Source organism: Vipera ursinii, assembly GCF_947247035.1.
Source record: "Vipera ursinii genome assembly, chromosome: 1".
Classification (NCBI taxonomy): Eukaryota; Metazoa; Chordata; class Lepidosauria; order Squamata; family Viperidae; genus Vipera; species Vipera ursinii.
In genome coordinates this window covers 114,139,380-114,152,471 of record NC_139512.1, presented here as the reverse complement: position 1 = coordinate 114,152,471, position 13,092 = coordinate 114,139,380, and the positions used below count along the sequence as shown (strand labels likewise).

Genomic DNA, 13,092 nt, shown 5'->3' with positions numbered 1-13,092 from the left:
TCTTCAAATGTGTTCTGATGGACTGATCGATCATGTACCATCAAGTCATTTTCAACCCCCAGGAACTACATAGATTTTTTTTCTATGATGATATATCCCTAGTAGGAGGCATTAAATGAGCACACACAACAGAAGTTTAATTGTGGTCAGGACCATTCAATAATGGAACAGAGTTGCATTTGATGCATCAGTAGCCCCAGTCCATACTCGACCTCCTTGATCAGCCACAAGGTATTTGTTGTTGGAAGCTTTGATTACAAGACAGCTGGAGGATACAAACTGGAGGCTGAAATTGCCAGGACGGTCACTGGTTACCAGGATTTGCCCATCTTTATCCAAGGCCCAATATTTGCCACCTGGCAGAGTTAGTGGAAGGAAGGACTAAGATTAGGAAAGAGACAAACAAAGCGGCTCCATTTTCTTGATTTTTAAAAGGCTTTCTGATAATTACAGGAATTAGGTTGTAGCCATGTTTCTTGTAAGTGCCAAGTTTAAAGATAAAGAGGGCAACCTTTTGGACCCCGAGAGCCTTATCTCTTTGTATATTGGGAACTACACACACCCATCCTTACCAAGGTCTTGCTTTTCACAGGAACACCATGCCACTTTTAGTAATCTTATGCAAGATTACTAAACAGTTTGGGAAGCACAATTGGTCTCTCCTTCTCACCAGCAAGTTGGCTGTAGCTTGCTAGTTTTGCACTGCCATGACATGAGCTATAGGAAATCTTAAGGTTTGCAAGAAAAAAGAGGAAGCGGTGAGGGAGAACTCTTCTTCTCCCAGGAATCTGGGTTTAAGAACACTGCTGGTACAGTAGGAAAGTAGTATTCTCAGCATCTTATCCCAAAGGGCCTTTTCAAAAGGCACCTGGATTTTCTTGTTTTTTTCTTGAAAATGTTTCGCTTCTCATCCAAGAAGCTTCTTCGGTTCTCCAGTTATGAGAACAGGATGTGTTATGGCCAGCCTAGAGGAGTGTATGTACGTTAAAGAGTAGTACCGTATGCCAGGTTTTCCTCATAATGCATATAATCTGGGGGTCTCTGTTGTAAATCAGCTTAATCAGACTACAATATACTTACTGATTTGGAAATTATAGTAGCCTTCCTCACTGAGTGACAGGCTGCTGAGCACGTAGTCAGCACAGTTCCCTTCCAACCGCCTCATGTCAGAACTCAGACCAACATAACCAGCATCACTGTGCAGGATCAGTAGAGGCCGGTTCACCAGGACTAGCAGGAAATCTTCACTTTTACCTGTAAGTGCAATATAATCCTCTTGATAGTGTTTATCTTGGTCTGAAACCACCTGCTGATGTTTGCTCAAATGCCTTTTACCCACCAGATAAAAATTCCCGAAGTATCCAGAATGAGTATCCTAGGAAGGCTGGCTGCTGGGACTATTTGGTTTGATAGTTCCTTCCCCTGGTCTTACTAACACCAATCACAATAGCGACACTGGCCTAGAAAGCCTTTAATCATTGGGTGTTCACATTTCAAAGGTGCTTGTTCCCAGATGTATCATCATCATTATTGTTATATATCTAGTGCACTTGCTCAAACAATAACTTGAAAGGCGATTCTGCTAGAAGTAGCCAAACGTAGTCTGTGGGGGAGAGGGGGGCAATGTCATACCCAAAGGCTAGCAGGCGCCTTGTAACTTGCTCCAAGAACAAAGAAGGAACCTCTTAAGAGACCCAACTCCTACTGTTTCACATAGGCCACCCCATGAAAAAAGCGTGCGGCTTGGTGTCCTGTGCTACTTTTAAACCTAAGATCAACCTGGGATTGTATCTATGAACTTGGTTGACTTAATGGAGTTGAGAGTGGGAAAGGAATGTCGCTGCTTCTTATTAACAATAGCAGTCATAGCTTAAAAAGAGCTCTCATTTTATAAGCTCAGCCCTAATATTAATTTTTAGTGAGCCATCTGTGATTTCTTTCCCATGATTTGCCCATATTTTAATACTGCCCACGGTGAAGCGATGTAATTGCAATGAAAGCTATTGACCAACGTATACCTGCAACTTTGGGGACTGCCAGGAGCTGTCCGTTGGGCCGCATAGACACATACTTGTCTCCCATGTGAAGCAACACCTTCTGATCCCGATACTGGAGTTCAAACCAAACATTATTGTCCTGTTTGGTGCTGCTAATGATACAGTCATTGGGTCCCTGTAGGAGAAAAGAGTATATTTACTCTGGAAAAGACTGTTATTCTGCCTTGCCCGATCTTGAAAAAAACATTCCTAACCCTGAGATTGAAACCTGAGTTTCAATCCTTGCTACTGTATATGGCTCTGCATTAAAAATGCTGGTTTTATCTGTTAGCCTGTCTCTATGTAGGCCATGACCCCGCCCCAAATTCAGCAACTTCTTGTAAGATGATTGAAGGTAATGGCTGTGTTTGTATTACATTAACCTGCAGTGCATTTGGCTTACTTACTGGGTTGTCCAAATCTAAAAGTTTAGTCTATTTGAGGATGACCTTAGTCTTGCTTCCGTGACCTCACTGCTATCAGAACACGATCTTGTACAGCTTGGCTTTGAGTGTTGCATGAATACACATGATTATTGGGTTTGTACCTTGTGATAATCCATAATGTGGTTTGACAGGTTTGTTTTAACATGTTACATGAACCCAGAAATTGTGGTTTATGTTAGTGTGTTGCATGATTCCGCCTTTGTGCTACTGTGTAGACACAACACTCATATGCACTCTGTGATTACTAACTACAATATATATTAGAACTGTCACTCAAAGAATGGTAACATAAGGCACGACTTCCTAGTTTAGTTTCAGTTCTGGATGGAAAGATATTTTAGAGAAAAACTCAAAGTCCTGGTCCTAGGAAAACCTCAATCTGTCAGAGTGACAGATTTTCGAATAAGTATTTATTGCCAGGAAAGACAAGGATTAGTAGCCCGCAATATAAGTTACTAGCAGCCACATTGCTGTCAGAACGTACTGTAAAGAAGTCAATCAAAAATGCAATCTTAATGGAATTCGTTTACCACTCTTTTAAAATTATGCAATAAAAATTAATTTGATTCTTTGTTCAAACATTAAAATATTTTATTTACATTCCACCAGAAATTAGAGAGGGGAAAAAAAAGAATTTCCAAATTAGAAAAGTGGTTGGGTGTGGCAGCAAAATCAGTAGATCTTTTGGGGAATTAGATTATTGGGATTAGAGAACAATCAAAGGACACTTATGTCTATTACGGTATGCCACATATATTCAAGATACATCCCTTATTTCAGAATTTCTTGAGGTGGTGGAGATCTAGGATGTTTTCAGTTTTTGGTTTTGATACAGTAGCAGTTTTGTGATTGTTTTTCATGAAACACAGACAAAAATAGTTCTATTTCCTACTGACATTTAAATAGTTTCTGGGACATACAATTGTGTTACTTAGCTGAAGTTATAACTGAGCATTCATATGGATAATTCGAATAGTATAATCTGATGAACAATTGTGTGAGGTATAGGTAGTCCTTGGATTATGATCACAATTTGATCACAATATATCTGTTGCTAAGTGATGGGGCGGTAAAGCACAACCTCAGGTGACCGTGTCACTTAGCGAAAGCAATCCTGGCCGTTTGGCTCCACTTGCCATTGTTCCTCCAGATGTGGAGGAAACAGAAGGCATCCCAGTAAGGAGCAGCTGGGGGCTGCAAGGAGGTGGGAGAGGACCTGGGAGGCCCAATGCAGGCCATCCAAGAGTTGAGGGAGCGCTGCAGTACGGCATAAGTGCAGCCGGGCAGGGAAAGAATACATTGCAGCTGAAAGGCTTCTTGGTGTGCTGTGGGCTCCTGAGTTGCAGCCCAACATGAAGCTGCAATCACCCCTGGAAGCCATGGCTGCCCCAGCTACCTCCGCAGCACAGTGCAAAGCCACCCCACCCTGGGAAGCGCTAAACACCTGGGAAACCCCAGCTTCCCTAGCCCAACCACCTTCACTGCCCTGCACTCTGAGACCCTGATGCCTTGCACTCCTGTTGACTTCATCTCACTGCTGGGGAGTCATGCCACACCAGACCTTCTTCCCGAATGCCCAAACTTTGCTCATGTGACTGCACTGGCCATAACTTCAGGGACCGGTCATAAGTCCCTTTTTTTTTTCAGCACGGTTGTAACTCTGAACTGTTTCTGAACGAACGGTTGCAAGTCGAGAACAATTGGTAAAGCAAGCAAGGAAAGGAGAACTACTGATAATGCCTACCTTTCCTTCCGTGAGGGCAAATGTCATGACACAGATTAGTAACAGATTGAAGTAGCTGATCTTTCCCAGTCTATCCCCATTCGTGCATTATGCAGAGGGACTCACCAAGGACATGTATGTGCCACAATGGCCACGAAAGCAGACCTTCTTTGCAGCATCATCATACAACAGTTGGAAGATCTCTGTGTTACTTACTGCCATTGCAGTGGCATAGAGATCGGCACCTGCAGAACAGTAAACCAGTTAAGACTCGTTATGGTTTCAGCCAGTGCTTTTTTTGGAAAGGAAAAAGGTGCCAGAACTCACACATGTCACACAACCCGCCTTGCCTACCCTACAAGGTTCCATCCAAAAAAGGTGCCGGAACTCCGTTCTGAGCGTTCTGTGACAAAAAAAGCCCTGCTTTCAGCCCAATAAATTAAAACTATTGTCCCTTGTTGTCTAAAGTCAAGCTAAAGCCGTGCTCAACTGTATTGCAAAAGGATAGTAACCAGAGACCAGGAAAAAAAATTGTAATATTTCCACAATCCTGTCCTTCTAATGAAAATCCTAACAATCTGATTTTCATGACATTCTCATATGACCTATGTTGCTTCAGGTAAGCAAAATTTTAGATGTATCCTTGGATTAGTCAAGACATTTTCCTTTACATACATTTCTCAGCATGGAATCAGAATAGTTCAATCACAATACAAGTCTCCATGGGCAGCAGACAGCATGATGGGGGAAGATTTCTGCCTGCTGCTTTCTCAAACTAATCTATAGTGCTCTTTAGGGTTAAATCAAATCTGCCTTAAGTCCCTTTTATTTCAGTGGATTACAGTATATCTGAATCCAACCCAATATTGCTATTATGACATCTAGCCGGATGCTTGGATTATGTATAAAATCTTTCATTTGATTTTTTTACAGAACCTTAGAATTGTAGAGTTATAAGGGGCCACAAATATCGTCCAATCCAGTGTTTTTCTAACTTGGCAACTTTAAGATGTGTGAACGTCAGCTCCCAGAACCACGCTGGTTGGGGAATTCTGGGAGCTGAAGTCCACACATATTAAAGACACAACATTTGAAAAACGCTGATTTAATCCAGGTCTTTGCAATGTACAGGGAATTCTGTTAAACCAACCGTGAGATGTCCTTTTTATTTTTCATCTTTTCCCTTGCTCTTAAAGCTGCCTGGTGACATTAATAACAATCCACACTCAAGCAATCTTTGCTCTCTTATTTTGGGTCTCCCCTCTCAAAAAATTTTTTTTGTAAGATCTCTCCATTTTGGCAGATTTGGGGCTATATTTCTTTTCAGGGCAAGAGGCTAATGAAAGTCATTCCACTCACCAGACTCAGCAAAATAACAAGTTACCATTAAAGGTTATTATTAGAGGCTCAATTGTCACGATTGTTATTCCTATCTAGACAGATAACGTTGTTTTTGCTCAACTCACCAGGCTTGCAAGAGACAAACTTGTTGGTAGAAGAGGAGCGCAGTGAAACTTGGGCAGGGCTTGCTTCCACACTGAAGAGTTCATCCCGTCCAGGTCTGTCCATCTTTAGGGTTTTCATGCTACCTTCTCGCCCGGTCAAATACTTTCCCTCATCGTCCCGGAAGGCAACCAAGCCACCATGGACTTCCAAGGAGTACATGGTTTGGGCAGTAACGTCAGATACCAGTGAACCATTGGAAGCTAAGAGTTTACCTGCCCCATTTCTCAATCCATACTTCTTCACTGGAGACAGAGCAGGAGAAGAGAACAAAAGAGGTTGACAGGGCTTGGTTTTCAATCCTGGAAAATAATCTCAAAATAAATGTCTGCAAAGCAGAGTTGCAACTATTCATTTCATTCTAGAATTACAGCAGCAGAGGCTTTCATCCAACAATCACCATTTCCAACATCTTTGTTCTCACCGCCTTTGAATTAGCCCAATTTCCCATAGCTATAATTACTGCATACATTCTTTTTTTTCTTCTTAAAATCAGATCTAAAGTCATAATTGAACTGTTCTGAGTGAACTTCTATTCAGGACGAGAGGGTGATTTTTAAACTACTTCTACTGGGATTGTGTTCTGTGCAGTACTAAATTGTTCTCTCTTGGATTGGTTTGTTTCCTAGTTCAATAGCTGAAATTGCCTAGAACTTTTTAAAATATAAAACCTATTCATCTAGTTTCTGTTTTCCTTCTACCAAAGAATATGTGCATCTCATAAAGGTAGTAAAGTGTTTTCAATTTAGCGGTTCAAACTTATATTCACCTATTTGTATAGATATGTTTCTAGAGATGGTTCAGAAAAATCTGACTCCAAAATACAGTATCTCGTCCCAACATTATTCTGATCGTATCTAGAGGGCTCCGAAATTTTTCCACCCTGGTTTCCAACTTAGAAATGGATGGTCCTGAATCGAATGCAAAACAGAGATCAGAATACATCTAGCTTATAATGACACATTTCGGGGTTGGAACATTTCAACCTTGAAATATTTAGCGTGCCTTTGCTTTTCTCTTCCTAACATTTGGCAGAGCTTTGGTATACCCAAAATAGCCTCTTAAATAATCTGCATGCCTGGAGACTTGGGGCCAGTCAATCTAAGAATGGAAACTTGTATAGACATGACATAAATAACATCTTTGCACACCCCTCCCATTTTTCCTGGTTCCTAAATATCTTGCCTGATGAAGAATGCTTGGAAATATCATAGCTTGCAACTATAATGTACATTCTTCAGTTAGTCTAAGAAAGATATTGCCTCCTTGGTTTTGTTTTTATTTTGTGGACAATATACCTTTTTAAAAAACATGTTTGCTTTGAGAAAGAATATTTTTGGAAGAAATGTTGTTGTTTTAATGCATTGGTTAAGTTAATTGGTTTTAGCTTTCCCCCCAGTTTAGCTGTTAAAATCACATCTGTTTTCTTATCAGTCTTATTTTCTTTCCAATACTATATTGAGGATTTTTAATGTATAGATTCCTGGTATAACTAAAGACTGTGGCCCCTAATTCCAGTAAAATCAGATGCATAAGGAACTGGAATTTAATTTTCACATCTGTGTTCATGGTTAGCTTGTCCCTATGTGTACTATAAAGTAAGACCGTATGGAATGCCTTTGACAGAAAGAAGAATTTGAAGTGAAGAGAGGAATAGATATTTTTTCAATATATTACAAAAATGATTGAATTTGGGCATGGAAGCCTCCCTGGTAAACATATCCCCTCTTTTTGGTGTCAGTGCAGTGCTTGTACTACTGTCTAATTGGAATTACCCAAGTTACCTAACAAATGCTGTTAAGGAAATCAAACTTTGCACTATCCACAGTGACTTCCTGGGTAAGCAGAATTTGAATTCACCTGGTATACATGGGGACAATTGCCTTCTGTCAGCATTGTGTGCCCTGGAATCCAGACCTATTGAGGAGATGCAAATGACTCAAGCTTAACGTTTTCACATATTAAAACAGAGGATTATTTAGGAGTTTGTCTGGCTATCTTAATAGCTTTTGGGGAAGATATTGGCAGATAAAATAATGGTACTCAAGCATGATCATCATTCTATCCCTTTTCCTTCTTCATTATGATGCCCCCTTCATATGCTTGAAAAATAATATAATTTCCCCTCTTTTCTTTTCTGCAAGACAAAAATACCCAGATTCCAACTCTGGTTTCTAGTCTACAAAGGAGGTGAATGAGAGGGAACATAATAGAGCTGCACAGAATGATGCACAGTGTGGATAAAGTGGGCAAGGAGAAGCTATTTTATCTTTCAGAATATACCAGACCAGAAGTCATCCAATGAAATTGAACCTGGGAAGAATCAGGATCAATTAAAAAAACATTTTTTATGCAACAGGAATTTGTTGCCATGAGACATGGTGCTGGCTACCAGCTTGGCTGTTTTTTTTTATTTAAAAAAAGGATTGGACCAGTTCATGGAAGTCATGGGAATCAGTTAGCCTTGAGGTGGTGTGGCTGCCTCAGAAAGCCAGCTGATGGGAGATTAGCAGGCTTCCCTGTGCAGATGGTTGGCCACTCTTAAGGTCGGACTGATGGATGGGCCATCTGCTGCCACTAATGCTGTTATGTTCTATAAGCCTGTTCATTTGAATAATTCTTAAACTATGGGCCTACAACAGGACATAGTACTTCAAATGAAGTTTGATGTGCAGAATCCAGTGGAACTATTACTTTCTATGATTTGCAAATAACATTTCTCCTGATACATCCTAAATTATTTTGTCTTTTGGACAGCCTATCAGCTGATCATTACAAAATCCTATCTCATGTGGCAGATTATCATAGCAGATATTACCTACTCTATATCTATTCATTTGATTTCTTTTTTTCTTAAGAGAAGAAATTGTAATTTGTTTCTATTCAAATTCATGCAGATTTAGCCCCTCCCTAGCCTATCAATATTATTTTTAAATTTTCTTGTTTTAGGCTATTGGTTATCTCACCTAAGTTTGTACCACTTGCATAAGCTGGTAAGGTGGTTATTTGAGGGACCATCTATCTCCAATAGTTCCTGCCCACCTAATAAGACTGGGCAGAGTGGGCACATTCTGATTCGGTTCACTTAAACAACACTATCTATTGGAACCTAGAAAGTGTGTCTTTATTATTGTGGCACCTGCCCACAATAGATGAAATTGCATCCCCTGGAGATTCACAAGGCTCCCACGCTGCAGCTGTTCCACTGGCCTTGCTTGTGGAACTTGGCTTTGCTCCCAGGCCTGCAGTTAGGGTGACTTTTGGTCCTCTGTAGTTTTCTTTTGATGTGTTAAGTTACCTATTCCCAATGAATCTGTCTTTTTATTGCATTCTGTTGTTTCCTACTTGTGACATGTAAGCCACCCAAAAGTTTCAAGAGTTGGGCCACCTCTAAATCAAATCAATCAAATAAATAAATATTTGTTCAACTATCCATAAACAGTGTAGACTGTATAGTAAACATTTCGTCGATGTATATAAATGTAGTTTTTGAGTCAACTACACACATACTGAAAACAGTTTGTTAATCAGCATATAGGATATTTTCCATCACGTGCTTTGCTGAAGTCAACGTATGTTATAATCATGGTATACCCACAATCTACTAATGAAGATACCGTATAAAAATGGAAATAAGATTAGTCTGGCCACAAATCCCTCCTGATATGCAATCATCATTGCATTATTCTCAAAATGTTTACAAATTGATCTACAAATTCTACAAAACAAATAAAATTTACAAATTTCTAAAGTAACCCAATAGTCAATGCCAGAGTGACTGGTCTGTAGTTTCTTGGATCCTCCTTTCCCCCTTCTGAAGTAATCAAGCAGATTACTCTCCATAGTTCTTTCTATAGTATCCTAATGACGCAATCTGTCTGTCTATGGAGATTTTTTTTCATTCAAGGTCATTAGACCTTGATTTATTTTTATTAGTCTCAAGGTGATATTCTGCTCCTGCTTTTCAAAAATTGTAGAGAAATTAAAGGGCTACATGATAAAAGGGACAAAATCTTGAGGCACCAGGAGGAAAATCTGGACCGAGACGCCCTACGCACAGTTACTCATGCGCTTGTGACCTCCCGTTTGGACTACTGTAACGCTCTCTACATGGGGCTGCCCTTGAAGACCACTCGGAGGCTTCAACTGGTGCAGAATGTGGCCGCGCGAGTTGTAATGGGGGTCTCCCGATACTCCCATGTAACACCTCTACTCCGCGAGCTGCATTGGCTTCCGGTTGCCCTCCGGGTGAAATTCAAGGTGCTGGTTATCACCTATAAAGCCCTACATGGCCTGGGTCCGGGGTATTTGAGGGAACACCTGCTGCCGGCATCAAGTGCCCTTCGCCCAGTGCGTTCCCACAGGGAGGGTCTGCTCAGGGTCCCGCCGGTAAGAGATTGCCGGCGGGTGACACCCAGGGATAGGGCCTTCTCAGTGGGGGCGCCTGCCCTCTGGAACCAGCTGCCAGTAGAGCTGAGGACTGCCCCCGACCTCCGATCATTCCGCCGGGGCCTGAAGACCTGGCTCTTTGAGCTCTCGGGCCCAGGCTGAGGAGAAATTTATTTTAATTGGGGTTTTTAATTGTACAGGGTTGGTTTAATCTTTTTTAAATTGGTTTTTTAACTTTTGTATAGTTGATTTTTAACTCCCTGTAAACCGCCCTGAGTCCTCAGGGAAAGGGCGGTATATAAATGCAATAAAATAAAATAAAATAAATAAATAAATAAATAAATAAATAAATAAATAAATAAAATATGAGGAAACTTAAGGGAAAAGAGCAAGGTGAAGGAATGACCCTACATTTTCAATACGTTGTTTATTGCTTCTAAGATTTACATAAGTTTTAAAAGTAAACTTAATTCTGAAAAGTTTTCAAAATTATATTGGCAATATTGTAGATATGGCAGTAATGTTGGAATGCATGTCATCAACAGTCACATCACAGAAGAATGTTGCTATGGAAGAAATCTATATACTTCTTAAAAGATGACGAAACCATTATTTTTCTCCAATCTGTTAGACACAATGTAGCCTAATACAAAAATGTTGAAAATATGTACTGTATTTATTTAACACAACACGTGATGTACTGTCCCCTTGGTGTTTATTTTAATCAGGTTTTTTTTTGGAAACTGTTGAAAAGGTAGTCATGCATTGGCCCCAGTTCAGCTCACTTTTTCAAATTATATGTACTGTATAATCTTATTCTTGTTTAGTCAGGCAGCTCTTCATCTCAGTGAGATACCGTTGCAGCAAATGTATTTAGGATTCCATCCTAATCATGGTTTATTTTAGCTTTATGTATGTCGCCTTTATGTTTGAAATTGTAAGATTTATTTTATTTTAGACTAAAGCCTATTCAGAAGTATTCAGTGTGTTTTATCTCGGAATTCAAAGTTGCCTCCTGCTTCTTGAGACAGTTTCAAATGTTAGTTTTAGGACAGCTGCCTATTTTGGAAATTAAGCAAAGTTATCCATAAACCAGTCCTATGTATGTATCCCACTAGAAGTTGAGTCACCTTAAAGAAGAGATACAAACAAGACTCTGGACTCCCAAAATTCCTTATGCATAATAATTACATCTAAAATCACTTTTTCCCACCTTTGAAATCATAGTAGATAGTGATGACTGATTCAGCCCCCCAAGGCATATCACGATCACAGCGCAATACCTCAGCCTTCTCATCACAACGCACATAACGCTTCCTGTTGGGGTTATAGATTGCAACATTGGGGTGTATTGCCAGGTGCAGAGTCCACTTTTCTGTTTCACTGGAAGCCTGGGCAAAGCATGTAACATTGTCCTCTGCCCCGCCCAGGTAACGCTTGGACTGCTCATTCTGCAGACACACCTGCCAGGAAAGAAATGTTACCAAGTCAACCTCATCAGACAAGGGGGTGGAGGTGGCGAAGGACACACTCACCCTGAGAATGAAAAGCTAGAATGGCTCTCCAGTTATTACTAAATGTCATCTGCAGCATTGTATACCGTGGGTTAGGGAATGTGTGTTTATTTGAAACTTGCACTTCAGCAACTGTACATCCTGTGGCACATCCTGGTCCAGACCCTTCTGCTGTAAAGATCCAGATTCTTTTTCTGCCAACACCTTATAGCTAAACAGCATATTTTAAGTAGTAAGAACAAACTCTGTATTTGGTCCACTAGCTGTTTTATTAAGGATTTCGGTTATGGCTGGAGGTAAGTATAATCAGTCTCTGCCCAACAGTAGGACATTGAAAACGACCAACTTGATTTATTTAGGTCTAAGTACAAACTAAGAATCAACTAGTTCCCAAGCACTGCATACTTTTAACTTCTGCCGTTTATAGAGACCAGTGCATTGTAACTGCAAGCAGCTCACCACATATGGGAGAACAGCAAACAATTCTTTTTTTCCACAGCAAACAACTCCCATTTCCTTTTTCTTTCTCCCCATCCTTCCCTTCCCACCCTTTTACCTCAACCCAGTCCCACCAAATCAACTCTAAATAGTACTGGGAGTAACTAGGCTCTAATTCTGTGGCTGGGGATATATAATCAATAGGCGTGTTTGGCCTGAATGACTGCACCTTGCCATCTGGATACTGATGCAGCAGGAAGAACGTCTGAGGCCCTGGCTTATCCTGGTCACAGGTGACTTTGCCGTTTGGGTCAGCTGCTAAGTAGCGTTTCAGGGCACTGATAAGGTGAACCTTTTGGACAGCCCCCTCTCCTGGGCCAGCTGCTCCAGCTCCATGTGGGGTCACAAATTGCAGTACCCACACCTGACGAGGCTTCAGTTGCTTGCCTGTAGCTGCCACCTGGAAACGGAAAGGTTCGGCAGTCAGGTATCTGTTTGCAGCATTGATAAGTCCGAACGCCAGGGAGTATGTCATGGTGGAAAAGGATAAATGGCACCAATTCTTCAGGCCAGCTACCTGCTTGGCCTACTTGAGATTGCGTCTGATGCACAAGTTCATAATGGATGCCTAGCAACTAGGCAAACCCAACCCCCTTAGAACTAAGCCCCACCCACAGGAGTCCATTACTCAAGCTACTAGGTTCTGAAAGCATGACATCCTTCAAGCCTCATCACTGATTACAGTATTGCAGACACCATTTTATGGCAAACCAGAGGCTTAGTGGAACACTGTTCACATACAGGAGGGCAGAGATTTTCTTTTAGCTGTTTGCTTCTTGTACGCAAGGCGTTCTATTCTCTGGCAAAAGCTTGCTCTCCTCTAGCAGCTCACTAGACTCAGGACAACCGTTGCCCAATGAGAATGAGACGTTGCTGGCAGGGATCCTTGAGAAGATTGCTCACTCTTTATACGAAGCAAGTGAAGTGCAAACTTTTATGCAGTATGGCAAAATAGGTCTTATGCCCAGTTTATAGCAATCTCC

General features: G+C 40.9%; 1 protein-coding gene across 2 annotated transcripts; it reads right to left on the bottom strand.

Annotated features, from left to right (window-relative positions):
• Positions 1-116: 116 nt before the first annotated feature.
• On the bottom strand, positions 117-12,584 carry LOC310631674 (fascin-like; the record flags this gene model as incomplete). Of its 2 annotated transcripts, XM_083348322.1 has the most annotated exons (8): positions 117-356; positions 1,081-1,254; positions 2,019-2,172; positions 4,332-4,450; positions 5,672-5,953; positions 7,569-7,625; positions 11,311-11,560; positions 12,279-12,584. In XM_083348322.1, 8 exons carry the CDS (start codon positions 12,582-12,584, stop codon positions 157-159), a joined length of 1,542 nt encoding a protein of 513 aa, XP_083204448.1. In that variant the 3' UTR covers positions 117-156. The 2 variants fall into 2 exon arrangements, with proteins under 2 accessions (XP_083204448.1, XP_083204449.1); XM_083348323.1 differs by lacking the exon at positions 7,569-7,625.
• Between the last annotated feature and the right edge of the window lie 508 nt (positions 12,585-13,092).